The sequence below is a fragment of the Oncorhynchus tshawytscha genome, linkage group LG13 (assembly GCF_018296145.1).
Source record: "Oncorhynchus tshawytscha isolate Ot180627B linkage group LG13, Otsh_v2.0, whole genome shotgun sequence".
NCBI lineage: Eukaryota > Metazoa > Chordata > Actinopteri > Salmoniformes > Salmonidae > Oncorhynchus > Oncorhynchus tshawytscha.
Genome location: NC_056441.1, coordinates 90,623,993 through 90,641,153, shown reverse-complemented (window position 1 = coordinate 90,641,153; position 17,161 = coordinate 90,623,993). Strand labels below are relative to the sequence as shown.

The 17,161-nt window shown below is 54.7% G+C and overlaps 1 protein-coding gene across 1 annotated transcript in view; it reads right to left on the bottom strand.

Annotated features, from left to right (window-relative positions):
• fndc3a (fibronectin type III domain containing 3A) overlaps window positions 1-9,673 on the bottom strand; it is a 139,429-nt gene extending 129,756 nt beyond the window's left edge. The window contains 2 exon segments of the mRNA XM_042296525.1: window positions 1,693-1,768; window positions 9,050-9,673. Of these exon segments, the coding sequence (XP_042152459.1) occupies window positions 1,693-1,768; window positions 9,050-9,202 (229 nt within the window). The 5' untranslated portion in view covers window positions 9,203-9,673.
• Window positions 9,674-17,161: the final 7,488 nt, after the last annotated feature.

The window sequence follows — 17,161 nt, the reverse complement described above, 5'->3', positions numbered from 1 at the left end:
CCAGAGCTCCAGCCCGGGGAGAGGCCCTGCTCAGGGGAGAGGCCCGGCCCAGAGCTCCAGCTCGGGGCAGAGGCCCGGCCCAGAGCTCCAGCTCGGGAGAGGCCCGGCCCAGAGCTCCAGCTCAGGGAGAGGTCCGGCTCAGGGAGAGGTCCGGCTCAGGGAGAGGCCCGGCCCAGGGGAGGGGCCCGGCCCAGAGCTGAAGCTCAGGGGAGGGGCCCGGCCCAGAGCTGAAGCTCAGGGGAGGGGCCCGGCCCAGAGCTGAAGCTCAGGGGAGGGGCCCGGCCCAGAGCTGAAGCTCAGGGGAGGGGCCCGGCCCAGAGCTGAAGCTCAGGGGAGGGGCCCGGCCCAGAGCTGAAGCTCAGGGGAGGGGCCCGGCCCAGAGCTGAAGCTCAGGGAGGGGCCCGGCCCAGAGCTGAAGCTCAGGGAGGGGCCCGGCCCAGAGCTGAAGCTCAGGGGAGGGGCTCGGCCCAGAGCTGAAGCTCAGGGGAGGGGCCCGGCCCAGAGCTGAAGCTCAGGGGAGGGGCCCGGCCCAGAGCTGAAGCTCAGGGGAGGGGCCCGGCCCAGAGCTGAAGCTCAGGGGAGGGGCCCGGCCCAGAGCCCCAGCTCGGGGGAGGGGCCCGGCCCAGAGCTCCAGCTCGGGGGAGAGGCCCGGCCCAGAGCTCCGGCCCGGGGGAGAGGCCCGGCCCAGGGGAGAGGCCCGGCCCAGAGCTCCGGCCCGGGGAGAGGCCCGGCCCAGAGCTCCGGCCCGGGGAGAGGCCCGGCCCAGAGCTCCGGCCCGGGGAGGGGCCCGGCCCAGAGCCCCAGCTCGGGGGAGGGGCCCGGCCCAGAGCTCCAGCTCGGGGGAGAGGCCCGGCCCAGAGCTCCGGCCCGGGGGAGAGGCCCGGCCCAGGGGAGAGGCCCGGCCCAGAGGCCCGGCTCAGAGGAGAGGCCCGGCTCAGAGGTGTGTGCATTGTGCAATGTTAGTGCATTGATTTGTTCCTTGAATTAAACTGAACCACACCAAATCAGTTCAAAATAAAACATAATTCCTGTACCGGAGCCCATGTATCTAGAAACGTATCGAATAATCTTGAAAGGGAAAGATGCACATCCCTAGTGTGTGTGTGTGTGTGTGTGTGTGTGTGTGTGTGTGTGTGTGTGTGTTAGCACATCACAAAGCCTGCCTGCGCTCCTCACACTCTCTGACAGAGCAGAGAGGGATGACTAACAGGGTCTCAACCACATCTCATTCTAACAGACACAGACTCTGTCGCTATAGTGTGACTGCACTACAAACACAGAAACACACTGCAATTACAGCAAACAGTGATTTGACACGATGATAGTGTATCAGCACACAGCTCGCTCAATCATCTGTCAAATTAAATCAGTCAGACAGAGAGAACGAGAGCGAGCGAGAGACATAGCGAGCGAGAGACACAGCGAGCGAGAGACATAGCGAGCGAGAGACACAGCGAGCGAGAGACACAGCGAGCGAGAGAGATAGCGACATTTGGGAAGTAGTGGGTCATGCTCAGGTCGGAACTATCTGTACTGAATAAGTAAATCTTACATTTTGTTTCCCATTGCAAAACTTAAAACATTTGCCCTAACGAATCACAAACCTGTATTAGTGAATAATGGAGCTTTATTGACACTTTACCCATCTGTAGGAGAGAACTAAAAGGAGTACAACTATTTGTAGTGTCTTACCTGTGATACACTGAAACTGACCATCCTCTCGCCGTATAGTGAAGGCCTCACCTGGGTTCACCTGCACCAGGATTACCTGTGGAGAGAAACACACATCAAACACCTGTATGACATCACCCAGGTGTTCACTCGGGCACAACACGAAAAAAAACATAAGACCGTAAACGGTGAGGGACTACCTGAATTTGGAGCGTTGGACTAGTAACCAGAAGGTTGCAAGTTCAAACCCCCGAGCTGACAAGGTACAAATCTGTTGTTCTGCCCCTGAACAGGCAGTTAACCCACTGTTCCTAGGCCATCATTGAAAATAAGAATTTGTTCTTAACTGACAAGCCTGGTTAAATAAAGGTAAAATAAATTTAAAAAATTAAAAAGGGTTGGGGTTAGGGTCATATTATGGTCACAACCCTCCGTGTGCGTTCTCTAATTCTCTCTTTCTCTCTCTCTCTCGGAGGACCTGAGCCCTAGGACCATGCCCCAGGACTACCTGACATGATGACTCCTTGCTGTCCCCAGTCCACCTGACCGTGCTGCTGCTCCAGTTTCAACTGTTCTGCCTCATTATTATACGACCATGCTGGTCATTTATGAACATTTGAACATCTTGGCCATGTTCTGTTATAATCTCCACCCGGCACAGCCAGAAGAGGACTGGCCACCCCACATAGCCTGGTTCCTCTCTAGGTTTCTTCCTAGGTTTTGGCCTTTCTAGGGAGTTTTTCCTTGCCACCGTGCTTCTACACCTGCATTGCTTGCTGTTTGGGGTTTTAGGCTGGGTTTCTGTACAGCACATTGAGATATCAGCTGATGTACGAAGGGCTATATAAATAAATTTGATTTGATTTTGATTTGATTTGGGGCTGGTTTCCCCAGACACAGATTAGGCTAAACTTAGTCCAGGATGAAATCCCATGGTCAAGAGAGATGTCTTTTTAGTCAGGGCCTAGGCTGGGAATTTCCGGGGTTCTCACCATAAGATATTATGGGTGCCGATACAATAGGTAGATCTGAGTCCGCGCGCTCCATCTGAGTCCGCGCGCTCCATCTGAGTCCGCGCGCTCCATCTGAGTCCGCGCGCTCCATCTGAGTCCGCGCGCTCCATCTGAGTCCGCGCGCTCCATCTGAGTCCGCGCGCCCATCTGAGTCCGCGCGCTCCATCTGAGTCCGCGCGCTCCATCTGAGTCCGCGCGCTCCATCTGAGTCCGCGCGCCCATCTGAGTCCGCGCGCCCATCTGAGTCCGCGCGCTCCATCTGAGTCCGCGCGCTCCATCTGAGTCCGCGCGCTCCATCTGAGTCCGCGCGCTCCATCTGAGTCCGCGCGCTCCATCTGAGTCCGCGCGCTCCATCTGAGTCCGCGCGCTCCATCTGAGTCCGCGCGCCCATCTGAGTCCGCGCGCTCCATCTGAGTCCGCGCGCTCCATCTGAGTCCGCGCGCTCCATCTGAGTCCGATTCTCTGTTTTGTTCACAGTGGGTTGTTTCATAGGGAACTGTTGGAGGTGCTCTAGTATTGTTACATCACCTCATGTTGTAGAATAAAGGTTTCAACATGACGACCGTTCTAAAACCTGGCCCGTCTCTACATGACGACCTGGCCCGTCTCTACATGACGACCTGGCCCGTCTCTACATGACGACCTGGCCCGTCTCTACATGACGACCTGGCCCGTCTCTACATGACGACCTGGCCCGTCTCTACATGACGACCTGGCCCGTCTCTACATGACGACCTGGCCCGTCTCTACATGACGACCTGGCGCGTCTCTACATGACGACCTGGCCCGTCTCTACATGAAGACCGTTCTAAAACCTGGCCCGTCTCTACATGACGACCGTTCTAAAACCTGGCCTAGAGACGGGCCAGGTCGTCACGTAGAGACGGGCCAGGTTTTCGAACGGTCGTCATGTTGGAACCTTTATTCTACAACATGAGGTGATGAAACAATACTAGAGCACCTCCAACAGTTCCCTATGAAACAACCCACTGTGAACAAAACAGAACGGTGAATGTAACCTCCTGTCATCTCATTACAGACAGAAAGATTCCCTTTTTTCTCATAGGCATTACACTTAACCCCCCCCCATCTCTCTCTCTCCACCCCACCCCACCTTGACCATTAGAGACCCATAACGGTGAGCCCAGCACGCACGCACACAGGCATGCAGGACACCAGACTGATACAAAGGGAAAGGGAGGGGGGAGTGGGGGAGGTAGATTCAGTTCTGACGTGTGGAACAACGTCACTTCGGGCAGACAGCGCTGAGGACTCAGGAAGAGAGGAGAGGGAGAATCAGTGTTCTGGTCACTATGGGGCTCTGGTCAAAATGTAGTGCACAATACAGGGAATGGGATACGTTTTTTTGAGGGTGCGACCTATGACTCAGTCACTCCACTGTCATTTTATAACACACTGGCTGAGCTCATGACACGTCTCCCCCCTCTCTGACGTGTCAAATAAACCCCTAGGTCTCAATGTCTGTCTGCTTAAAGCAGCTCAGAGTATCAATTCTGGTCTAGGGTCACTTTTTCCTAATATACATACTACTGTACATACCATTTTCCTTCCAAATGATATACTGCCTATACACACACACACACACACACACACACACACACACACACACACACACGTATTTGTATTGTAGATTTATTAAATTGTACTCATTAACATTTTTTTTTAAATGTATTTTGTACTTTTGTTGTGTATTTGTTGTGTATTTGTTGTGTATTTGTTGTGTATTTGTTGTGTATTTGTTGTGTATTTGCTGTGTATTTGTTGTGTATTTGTTGTGTATTTGCGAGACAATCTACTGTTGGAGCGAGTAACATAAGCATTTGGCCGCACCTGCTGTTAACACCTTGCAAAGCTTTGTTTGCAGTCAATAAACTTTGATTTGATTAGAATTCTAAAAGAACAAGTTGTTGGGTAATAACCGTATCTATCAGACAAAAGTGAGATATGAAAAGATTAGGTGAGATATTGATTAAACTAAAGAGGAAGCTACAAGCTAACCCTGCAAGCCTGGTCACTAAGAAAGGCTCGAGTCTAAAATGGCTCCCTGATATCACCTAGTCCAATCCTTTTCATCAGGGTTTACATGGCACTGTTTATAGTAGTGGTCCGCAGATTAATTGGAATGGCCGATTAATTAGGGCCGATTTCAAGTTTTCAAAACAATCAGAAATATTTTTAATACATATATATTTTTTTTACACCTTAATTTAATCTTTATTTAACTTGGCAAGTCAGTTAAAGAACACATTCTTATTTTCAATGACGGCCTAGGAACGGTGGGTTAACTGCCTCGTTCAGGGGCGGAACGACAGATTAGTACCTTGTCAGCTCGGGGATTCAATCTTGCAACCTTACAGTTAACTAGTCCAACGCTCTAACCACCTGCCTCTCATTGCACTCCACGAGGAGCCTGCCTGTTACGCGAATGCAGTAAGCCAAGGTAAGTTGCTAGCTAGCATTAAACTTATCTTGTAAAAAACAATCAATCATAATCACTAGTTAACTACACATGGTTGATGATATTACTAGTTTATCTAGCGTGTCCTGCATTGCATATAATTGAAGGACTGTCCTTGCTCCAATGTGTACCTAACCATAAACATCAATGCCTTTCTTAAAATCAATACACAGAAGTATATCTTTTTAAACCTGCATATTTAGTTAAAAGAAATCCAGGTTAGCAGGCAATATTAACCACGTGAAATTGTGTCACTTCTCTTGCGTTCATTGCACGCAGAGTCAGGGTATATGCAACAGTTTGGGCTGCCTAATTTTCCAGAATTTTACATAATTATGACATAACATTGAAGGTTGTGCATTGTAACAGTAATATTTAGACTGATGGATGCCACCCGTTAGATAAAATACAGAACGGTTCCGTATTTCACTGAAAGAATAAACGTCTTGTTTTCGAGATGATAGTTTCCGGATTTTACCATATTAATGACCGAAGGCTCGTATTTCTGTGTGTTATTACGTTATAATTAAGTCTATGATTTGATAGAGCAGTCTGACTGAGCGGTGGTAGGCAGCAACAGGCTCGTAAGCATTCATTCAAACAGCACTTTCATGCGTTTTGCCAGCAGCTCTTCGTTGTGCGTCAAGCATTGCGCTGTTTATGACTTCAAGCCCATCAACTCCCGAGATGAGGCTGGTGTAACCGATGTGAAATGGCTAGCTAGTTAGCGGGGCGCGTGCTAATAGCGTTTCAAACGTCACTCGCTCTGAGACTTGGAGTAGTTGTTCCCCTTGCTCTGCATGGGTAACGCTGCTTCGATGTGGTGGCTGTTGTCGATGTGTTCCTGGTTCGAGCCCAGGTAGGGGCGAGGAGAGGGACGGAAGCTATACTGTTACACTGGCAATACTAAAGTGCCTATAAAAACATCCAATAGTCAAAGGTTAATGAAATACAAATGGTATAGAAAGATATAGTCCTATAATAACTACAACCTAAAACTTCTTACCTGGGAATATTGAAGACTCATGTTAAAAGGAACCACCAGCTTTCATATGTTCTCATGTTCTGAGCAAGGAACTGAAACGTTAGCTTTCTTACATGGCACATATTGCACTTTTACTTTCTTCTCCAACACTTTTTTTGCATTATTTAAACCAAATTGAACATGTTTCATTATTTATTTGAGGCTATATTGATTTTATTGATGTATTATATTAAGTTAAAATAAGTGTTCATTCATTAATGTTGTAATTGTTATTATTACAAATACATTTTGTAATATTAATCGGAATCGCCTTTTTTTGGTCCTCCAGTAATCGGTATCGGTGTTGAAAAATCATAATCGGCCGACCCCCACTTCATAGTAAACAAGGTTCCAACTTATCAAAGCCACTCCCCCTCCATAAGCCACTCCCCCCTCCTCCATAAGCCACTCCCCCCTCTCCTACATAAGCCACTCCCCCTCTCCTCCATAAGCCACTCCCCTCCTCTCCTCCATAAGCCACTCCCCTCCTCTCCTCCATAAGCCACCCCCCTCTCCTCTCCTCCATAAGCCACTCCCCCCTCCTCCATAAGCCACTCCCCCCTCTCCTCCATAAGCCACTCCCCCTCTCCTCCATAAGCCACTCCCCCCTCTCCTCCATAAGCCACTCCCCCTCTCCTCCATAAGCCACTCCCCCTCTCCTCCATAAGCCACTCCCCCTCTCCTCCATAAGCCACTCCCCCCCTCCTCCATAAGCCACTCCCCCCCTCCTCCATAAGCCACTCCCCCCTCCTCCATAAGCCACTCCCCCCTCCTCCATAAGCCACTCCCCCCCTCCTCCATAAGCCACTCCCCCCCCTCCTCCATAAGCCACTCCCCCCTCCATAAGCCACCCCCCTCTCCTCCATAAGCCACTCCCCCCCCTCCTCCATAAGCCACTCCCCCCTCCATAAGCCACTCCCCCCTCCTCCATAAGCCACTCCCCCCCCTCCTCCATAAGCCACTCCCCCCTCCTCCATAAGCCACTCCCCCCCTCCATAAGCCACTCCCCCCCTCCTCCATAAGCCACTCCCCCCTCCTCCATAAGCCACTCCCCCCTCCATAAGCCACCCCCCTCCTCCATAAGCCACCCCCCTCCATAAGCCACCCCCCTCCATAAGCCACCCCCTCCTCCATAAGCCACTCCCCCTCCTCCATAAGCCACTCCCCCCTCCCATAAGCCACCCCCTCTCCTCCATAAGCCACCCCCTCTCCTCCATAAGCCACCCCCCCTCCTCCATAAGCCACTCCCCCCTCTCCTCCATAAGCCACCCCCCTCTCCTCCATAAGCCCTCCCCCCTCTCCTCTCCTCCATAAGCCACTCCCCCTCTCCTCTCCTCCATAAGCCACTCCCCCCTCTCCTCTCCTCCATAAGCCACTCCCCCCTCTCCTCTCCTCCATAAGCCACTCCCCCCTCTCTCCTCTCCTCCATAAGCCACTCCCCCTCTCCTCTCCTCCATAAGCCACTCCCCCTCTCCTCTCCTCCATAAGCCACTCCCCCCTCTCCTCTCCTCCATAAGCCACTCCCCCCCCTCTCCTCTCCTCCATAAGCCACTCCCCCTCTCCTCTCCTCCATAAGCCACTCCCCCCTCTCCTCTCCTCCATAAGCCACTCCCCCTCTCCTCTCCTCCATAAGCCACTCCCCCTCTCCTCTCCTCCATAAGCCACTCCCCCTCTCCTCTCCTCCATAAGCCACTCCCCCCTCTCCTCTCCTCCATAAGCCACTCCCCCTCTCCTCTCCTCCATAAGCCACTCCCCCTCTCCTCTCCTCCATAAGCCACTCCCCCTCTCCTCCATAAGCCACTCCCCCTCTCCTCCATAAGCCACTCCCCCTCTCCTCCATAAGCCACTCCCCCTCTCCTCCATAAGCACCTCTCCTCCCTCTCCTCCATAAGCCCCTCTCCTCCCTCTCCTCCATAAGCCCCTCTCCTCCCTCTCCTCCATAAGCCCCTCTCCTCCCTCTCCTCCATAAGCCCCTCTCCTCCCTCTCCTCCATAAGCCCCTCTCTCCTCCCTCTCCTCCATAAGCCCCTCTCCTCCATAAGCCCCTCCCCCCTCTCCTCCATAAGCCCCTCTCCTCCATAAGCCCCTCTCCTCCATAAGCCCCTCTCCTCCATAAGCCCCTCTCCTCCATAAGCCCCTCTCCTCCATAAGCCCCTCTCCTCCATAAGCCCCTCTCCTCCATAAGCCCCTCTCCTCCATAAGCCCCTCTCCTCCATAAGCCCCTCTCCTCCATAAGCCCCTCTCCTCCATAAGCCCCTCTCCTCCATAAGCCCCTCTCCTCCATAAGCCCCTCTCCTCCATAAGCCCCTCTCCTCCATACGCCCCTCTCCTCCATACGCCCCTCTCCTCCATACGCCCCTCTCCTCCATAAGCCCCTCTCCTCCATAAGCCCCTCTCCTCCATAAGCCCCTCTCCTCCATAAGCCCCTCCCCCCTCTCCATATATGCCTCTGTTTAAAGCACTGCACTTTACAGTAAATAGGGTTCCAATTTTAGGACACAAACAAAAGCTTCTAGAAATACTAAACGCAAAATATATCAAACTACGCAGGCTTCTGATTTTCAACTTCCCTTGCTTTAATTTAAAAATATTTACATTTCAGAAAACAAACTACAGGTTTAGTTTCAATCAGAAGTAAACATGTCAGAAAAAAGCATTTTTAATTCCACATGCCAAATCCTCTAGTCTCCAATCTCCCCTCTATAAGCCACTCCCCTCTATAAGCCACTCCCCTCTAAAACCTTCTGATCTTGTTGACTCAATAAGATACGCTGTAACGAGTGTAATTAGCCTTACTGTGTAAGTGCTACTCTGTGTAGATGTGTGTGTTGGATCTGTGTGTCTGGTTAGTTAGAGACCCTACCTCGCTCTTGTGGAGATCTCTGCCATCATAGAAGCTGTGAGTCTCCCAGGGCATAGGGCTCTGTCTGAGGAGGATCCTCTCCGTCTCTCCCTGGCTCTGTGCCTGCACTGCATTCAGCATCACCTCCATGTCCACAGACTCACTCCCTTTCATGAACTCAGCTCAGACTGAGATGGACTACCCCTTTCACTGCCTGCCACAGTGTGTCACGCACACGCACACACACCCTCTCACGGTGTCACGCACACAGATGTTGTTCACACGCCCACACAGGCAAGCAGCGACAGTGAGAGCATGATAGGAGGGTCTGGGTAGGTGGCTAATTGAATCAAAGGCAAGGCCCTCCCCATTGGTGGAGGGGGACAGGGGGGGGTCCATGACGTGTGTGTGTGTGTTTGTTTGCTTTCTACTTCCCGTGTGAAGCTACCAGCTGGCTTTCTTTCCCACCAACATCCCTCCCTACCACCTCCCTACCCTACCATCCTTTCACCAATGACAGCACAGTCCACACCTCTCATCTCACTAATGACAACACTCAGCGTCCCCTCTCCCTCGGTAGCCTTCTCTCTGTGTCTCTCCCTCTCCTACGGTAGCCTTCTCTCTGTGTCTCTCTCTCTCCTACGGTAGCCTTCTCTGTGTCTCTCTCTCTCCTACGGGAGCCTTCTCTCTCTGTCTGTGTCTCTGCTACGGTAGCACTCTCTGTCTCTCTCACTCCTACGGTAGCCTTCTCTCTGTGTCTCTCTCTCGCTCCCACGGTAGCCTTCTCTCTGTGTCTCTCTCACGCTCCCGCGGTGCCCCCTGTGTGTCTGTGTCTCTCTCTCTCTCTGCTACGGTAGCCCTCTCTCTCTGCTACGGTAGCCCTCTCTCTCTGCTACGGTAGCCCTCTCTCTCTGCTACGGTAGCCCTCTCTCTCTGCTACGGTAGCCCTCTCTCTCTGCTACGGTAGCCCTCTCTCTCTGCTACGGTAGCCCTCTCTCTCTGCTACGGTAGCCCTCTCTCTCTGCTACGGTAGCCCTCTCTCTCTGCTACGGTAGCCCTCTCTCTCTGCTACGGTAGCCCTCTCTCTCTGCTACGGTCGCCCTCTCTCTCTGCTACGGTAGCCCTCTCTCTCTGCTACGGTAGCCCTCTCTCTCTGCTACGGTAGCCCTCTCTCTCTGCTACGGTAGCCCTCTCTCTCTCTCTCTGCTACGGTAGCCCTCTCTCTCTCTCTCTGCTACGGTAGCCCTCTCTCTCTCTCTCTGCTACGGTAGCCCTCTCTCTGCTACGGTAGCCCTCTCTCTGCTACGGTAGCCCTCTCTCTGCTACGGTAGCCCTCGCTCTGCTACGGTAGCCCTCGCTCTGCTACGGTAGCCCTCTCTCTGCTACGGTAGCCCTCTCTCTGCTACGGTAGCCCTCTCTCTGCTACGGTAGCCCTCTCTCTGCTACGGTAGCCCTCTCTCTGCTACGGTAGCCCTCTCTCTGCTACGGTAGCCCTCTCTCTGCTACGGTAGCCCTCTCTCTGCTACGGTAGCCCTCTCTCTGCTACGGTAGCCCTCTCTCTCTCTCTCTCTGCTACGGTAGCCCTCTCTCTCTCTCTCCTACGGTAGCCCTCTCTCTCTCTCTCTCTCTGCTACGGTAGCCCTCTCTCTCTCTCTCTGCTACGGTAGCCCTCTCTCTCTGCTACGGTAGCCCTCTCTCTCTCTCTCTGCTACGGTAGCCCTCTCTCTCTCTCTCTGCTACGGTAGCCCTCTCCCTCTCTCTCTGCTACGGTAGCCCTCTCTCTCTCTCTGCTACGGTAGCCCTCTCGCTCTCTCGGTTTCTCTCTCTCTGCTACGGTAGCCCTCTCTCTGCTACGGTAGCCCTCTCTCTGCTACGGTAGCCCTCTCTCTGCTACGGTAGCCCTCTCTCTGCTACGGTAGCCCTCTCTCTGCTACGGTAGCCCTCTCTCTGCTACGGTAGCCCTCTCGCTCTGTGTCTCTCTCTCCTACGGTAGCCCTCTCGCTCTCTCTCTGTTTCTCTCTCTCTCCTACGGTAGCCCTCTCGCTCTGTGTCTCTCTCCCTCTCTCCTACGGTAGCCCTCTCGCTCTGTGTCTCTCTCCCTCTCTCCTACGGTATCCCTCGCGCTCTCTCTCTGTTTCTCTCTCTCTCCTACGGTAGCCCTCTCGCTCTGTGTCTCTCTCCCTCTCTCCTACGGTATCCCTCACGCTCTCTCTCTGTTTCTCTCTCTCTCTCCTACGGTAGCCCTCTCTCTGCTACGGTAGCCCTCTCTGCTACGGTAGCCCTCTCTCTGCTACGGTAGCCCTCTCTCTGCTACGGTAGCCCTCTCGCTCTGTGTCTCTCTCTCCTACGGTAGCCCTCTCGCTCTCTCTCTGTTTCTCTCTCTCTCTCTCCTACGGTAGCCCTCTCGCTCTGTGTCTCTCTCCCTCTCTCCTACGGTAGCCCTCTCGCTCTCTCTCTGTTTCTCTCTCTCTCTCTCCTACGGTAGCCCTCTCGCTCTGTGTCTCTCTCTCTCTCCTACGGTAGCCCTCTCTCTGCTACGGTAGCCCTCTCTGCTACGGTAGCCCTCTCTCTGCTACGGTAGCCCTCTCTCTGCTACGGTAGCCCTCTCTCTGCTACGGTAGCCCTCTCTCTGCTACGGTAGCCCTCTCTCTGCTACGGTAGCCCTCTCTCTGCTACGGTAGCCCTCTCGCTCGGTGTCTCTCTCTCTCCTACGGTAGCCCTCTCGCTCTCTCTATTTCTCTCTCTCTCCTACGGTAGCCCTCTCGCTCTGTGTCCCTCTCCCTCTCTCCTACGGTATCCCTCACGCTCTCTCTCTGTTTCTCTCTCTCTCTCCTACGGTAGCCCTCTCGCTCTGTGTCTCTCTCCTACGGTATCCCTCGCGCTCTCTCTGTTTCTCTCTCTCTCTCTCCTACGGTAGCCCTCTCGCTCTCTCTGTTTCTCTCTCTCCCCTACAGTAGCCCTCTCGCTCTGTGTCTCTCTCTCTCCTACGGTATCCCTCGCGCTCTCTCTCTGTTTCTCTCTCTCTCCTACGGTATCCCTCGCGCTCTCTCTCTCCTACAGTAGCCCTCTGTGTGTCTCTTACTTACGGTTGCCCGCATCTCTCTCATTCAGGCGTAGCTGTTCTCACGATCTCAGAAAGAAAAAGGACGACCGACCCCCGGGCAGCACTCCAGGGTCTCAGAGACCCTCTCCTCTCCCACCTCACCCAGCCTTCATCACCTGCGACACCGCCACATCGGGCCTCAGCGAACTTAGACGCCTGTCCTCGTTTTACTCCCTCCACGGACCCCCCCCCCCTTCACGCCTCCACACCGAGCCCAGGGAGGAGAAGCCCCTGCCAGAGAGAGGACTGGTGCAGCAGCAGGGGGGCTGTGATGGGGGCAGATGGATAGATGGACCAGGTTTTCTGGCTTGGTTTCTGCTCAGCGCTGGCTGGCTCCCTGGAGGTAATCTCTCTGTATAGCGTAGCTATGGCTGCAGCGTTAGTGCTCACAGGAGGTCTCTATCGTGGCGTGATGCCCATGTTTGTTTGCACAGACAGTACCCTGCTCGGCTCTGCCTCCTCTGTTCCACAACGCCACTGTGGCGCTTTCGCTCTCCCCTCCCCCTCACCCTAGCTCCCAGTCTCCCTTTCTCCTGCCTCAGGCTCCAGCACAGCAGCCCGTCTCCACGGTAACCCCTTCAACAAATAAGTCGCGGTGATGTCCGATCACCACAACCGTCACGGAGAGAGTTAAAACGACAGATTATGCCCAGGCAGCGCCCGCGCCGCTGTCCTCTGATCTACAGTAAAGAAAGGGGAAGGGATAGGATGATGACAACAAGGATAGAGAGGAGATTCTTAGATGGTAGAACAGGATAAAGGCTCCTGAATTGTCTCTTGATATCCCTCGCTCTCTACCTCTGTGTGTTACAGGGTTTGCTTTCTCCCTCCCTCCTTCCCTTCCTCCCTGTCTGTCTATCAATGACTGCGCTTGCGTGTCTGCTACTCCATGGTTCTCTTTGTTATGATGTTTCATTTATATCCTTTAAAAATATATATACAAAAATGTTAAACCACCCGCGGGCCGGCCGTATGTTTGACAACCCTGCTCTACACACCAATCAGGGGGCTCCTTTGTTCAGCCTGCCTTCACCGCGACAACAACGGCTTAAAAAGGAACTGAGCAGAGCAAACGACCCTGAGCCTGACATGCACAACATTACTCCCCCTCACCTCCCTCGGTTCCCTCTCTCTGTCTCTCTCCATCCCTCCTCCCCCATTCACAGAGCAAAACACCGTACACCTATTAATAACGTGACTGATGTGTGAGGGGACGAGGCGGTGGTGGGAGGTGGCTAGAGGGGACGAGGCAGTGGTGGGAGGTGGCTAGAGGGGACGAGGCGGTGGTGGGAGGTGGCTAGAGGGGACGAGGCGGCGGTGGGAGGTGGCTAGAGGAGACGAGGCAGTGGTGGGAGGTGGCTAGAGGAGACGAGGCGGTGGTGGGAGGTGGCTAGAGGGGACGAGGCGGTGGTGGGAGGTGGCTAGAGGGGACGAGGCGGCGGTGGGAGGTGGCTAGAGGAGACGAGGCGGTGGTGGGAGGTGGCTAGAGGGGACGAGGCGGTGGTGGGAGGTGGCTAGAGGAGACGCCTAGAGGAGACGAGGCGGTGGTGGGAGGTGGCTAGAGGAGACGCCTAGAGGAGACGAGGCGGTGGTGGGAGGTGGCTAGAGGAAACGGCTAGATGAGACGAGGCGGTGGTGGGAGGCGGCTAGAGGAGATGAGGCGGTGGTGGGAGGTGGCTAGAGGAGACGCCTAGAGGAGACGAGGCGGTGGTGGGAGGTGGCTAGAGGAGACGCCTAGAGGAGACGAGGCGGTGGTGGGAGGTGGCTAGAGGAAACGGCTAGAGGAGACGAGGCGGCGGCTAGAGGAGACGAGGCGGTGGTGGGAGGTGGCTAGAGGGGACGAGGCGGTGGGAGGCGGCTAGAGGGGACGAGGCGGTGGTGGGAGGTGGCTAGAGGGGACGAGGCGGTGGGAGGTGGCTAGAGGGGACGAGGCGGTGGGAGGTGGCTAGAGGGGACGAGGCGGTGGGAGGTGGCTAGAGGGGACGAGGCGGTGGGAGGTGGCTAGAGGGGACGAGGCGGTGGGAGGTGGCTAGAGGGGACGAGGCGGTGGGAGGTGGCTAGCGTCTCCATATTTTGGCCTTTATCAGAGTTAACCGTAAAGTTCACAGCCTTTTCTTTTTAAACCCCCAGAACCAGAGGGAGAAAAATCAGAAGTTCACAGACCATGAAACGCACCTTCCCCCCCAACAAAACAAATCACTCCAGGCAGCGTTCAGTCAGCTAGCTACCGCGCCGCTAACGTCCGTCAGCTAGCTCTCAAACCTCTCAGCTTTAACGCCTGTAGTTTCAGTGGAAAATAATAGACTCTGAAACACAACTGTCTGTCTGTTTCTGTCTGACTGACTTTGGAGTTCTGTCTGTTTGACTGTCTGTTTCTGTCTGTCTGTCTGTCTGTCTGTCTGTTTGACTGTCTGTTTCTGTCTGTTTGACTTTCGAGGTCCGTGCCTCTGTCTGTCTGTCTGTCTGTCTGTCTGTCTGTCTGTCTGTCTGTCTGTCTGTCTGTCTGTCTGTCTGTCTGTCTGTCTGTCTGTCTGTCTGTCTGTCTGTCTGTGCCTCTGTCTGTCTGTCTGTGCCTCTGTCTGTCTGTCTGTCTGTCTGTCTGTCTGTCTGTGCCTCTGTCTGTCTGTCTGTGCCTGTCTGTCTGTCTGTGCGTGCCTCTGTCTGTCTGTGCGTGCCTCTGTCTGTCTGTGCGTGCCTCTGTCTGTCTGTGCGTGCCTCTGTCTGTCTGTCTGTCTGTCTGTGTCTGTCTGTGCGTGCCTCTGTCTGTCTGTCTGTCTGTCTGTGTCTGTCTGTGCGTGCCTCTGTCTGTCTGTCTGTCTGTCTGTGCGTGCCTCTGTCTGTCTGTCTGTCTGTCTGTCTGTCTGTCTGTCGTGCCTCTGTCTGTCTGTGTCTGTGCGTGCCTCTGTCTGTGTCTGTGCGTGCCTCTGTCTGTGTCTGTGCGTGCCTCTGTCTGTGTCTGTGCGTGCCTCTGTCTGTGTCTGTGCGTGCCTCTGTCTGTGTCTGTGCGTGCCTCTGTCTGTGTCTGTGCGTGCCTCTGTCTGTGTCTGTGCGTGCCTCTGTCTGTGTCTGTGCGTGCCTCTGTCTGTGTCTGTGCGTGCCTCTGTCTGTGTCTGTGCGTGCCTCTGTCTGTGTCTGTGCGTGCCTCTGTCTGTGTCTGTGCGTGCCTCTGTCTGTCTGTGCGTGTCTGTCTCTGTCTGTCTGTGCGTGCCTCTGTCTGTCTGTGCGTGCCTCTGTCTGTCTGTGCGTGCCTCTGTCTGTCTGTGCGTGCCTCTGTCTGTCTGTGCGTGCCTCTGTCTGTCTGTGCGTGCCTCTGTCTGTCTGTGCGTGCCTCTGTCTGTCTGTGCGTGCCTCTGTCTGTCTGTGCGTGCCTCTGTCTGTCTGTGCGTGCCTCTGTCTGTCTGTGCGTGCCTCTGTCTGTCTGTGCGTGCCTCTGTCTGTCTGTCTGTCTGTCTGCCTCTGTCTGTCTGTGCGTGCCTCTGTCTGTCTGTGCGTGCCTCTGTCTGTCTGTGCGTGCCTCTGTCTGTGTCTGTGCGTGCCTCTGTCTGTGTCTGTGCGTGCCTCTGTCTGTGTCTGTGCGTGCCTCTGTCTGTGTCTGTGCGTGCCTCTGTCTGTGTCTGTGCGTGCCTCTGTCTGTGTCTGTGCGTGCCTCTGTCTGTGTCTGTGCGTGCCTCTGTCTGTGTCTGTGCGTGCCTCTGTCTGTGTCTGTGCGTGCCTCTGTCTGTGTCTGTGCGTGCCTCTGTCTGTGTCTGTGCGTGCCTCTGTCTGTGTCTGTGCGTGCCTCTGTCTGTGTCTGTGCGTGCCTCTGTCTGTGTCTGTGCGTGCCTCTGTCTGTGTCTGTGCGTGCCTCTGTCTGTGTCTGTGCGTGCCTCTGTCTGTGTCTGTGCGTGCCTCTGTCTGTGTCTGTGCGTGCCTCTGTCTGTGTCTGTGCGTGCCTCTGTCTGTGTCTGTGCGTGCCTCTGTCTGTGTCTGTGCGTGCCTCTGTCTGTGTCTGTGCGTGCCTGTGTCTGTGCGTGCCTCTGTCTGTGTCTGTGCGTGCCTCTGTCTGTGTCTGTGCGTGCCTCTGTCTGTGTCTGTGCGTGCCTCTGTCTGTGTCTGTGCGTGCCTCTGTCTGTGTCTGTGCGTGCCTCTGTCTGTGTCTGTGCGTGCCTCTGTCTGTGTCTGTGCGTGCCTCTGTCTGTGTCTGTGCGTGCCTCTGTCTGTGTCTGTGCGTGCCTCTGTCTGTGTCTGTGCGTGCCTCTGTCTGTGTCTGTGCGTGCCTCTGTCTGTGTCTGTGCGTGCCTCTGTCTGTGTCTGTGCGTGCCTCTGTCTGTGTCTGTGCGTGTCTGTGTCTGTGCGTGCCTCTGTCTGTGTCTGTGCGTGCCTCTGTCTGTGTCTGTGCGTGCCTCTGTCTGTGTCTGTGCGTGCCTCTGTCTGTGTCTGTGCGTGCCTCTGTCTGTGTCTGTGCGTGCCTCTGTCTGTGTCTGTGCGTGCCTCTGTCTGTGTCTGTGCTGTGCGTGCCTCTGTCTGTGTCTGTGCGTGCCTCTGTCTGTGTCTGTGCGTGCCTCTGTCTGTGTCTGTGCGTGCCTCTGTCTGTGTCTGTGCGTGCCTCTGTCTGTGTCTGTGCGTGCCTCTGTCTGTGTCTGTGCGTGCCTCTGTCTGTGTCTGTGCGTGCCTCTGTCTGTGTCTGTGCGTGCCTCTGTCTGTGTCTGTGCGTGCCTCTGTCTGTGTCTGTGCGTGTCTGTGTCTGTGCGTGCCTCTGTCTGTGTCTGTGCGTGCCTCTGTCTGTGTCTGTGCGTGCCTCTGTCTGTGTCTGTGCGTGCCTCTGTCTGTGTCTGTGCGTGCCTCTGTCTGTCTGTGCGTGCCTCTGTCTGTGCCTCTGTCTCTCTGCCTGTGCCTCTGTCTGTCTCTCTGTCTGTGCCTCTGTCTGTCTCTCTGTCTGTGCCTCTGTCTGTCTCTGCCTGTCTGCGCCTCTCTGTCTGTCTGCGCCTCTCTGTCTGTCTGCGCCTCTCTGTCTGTCTGCGCCTCTCTGTCTGTCTGCGCCTCTCTGTCTG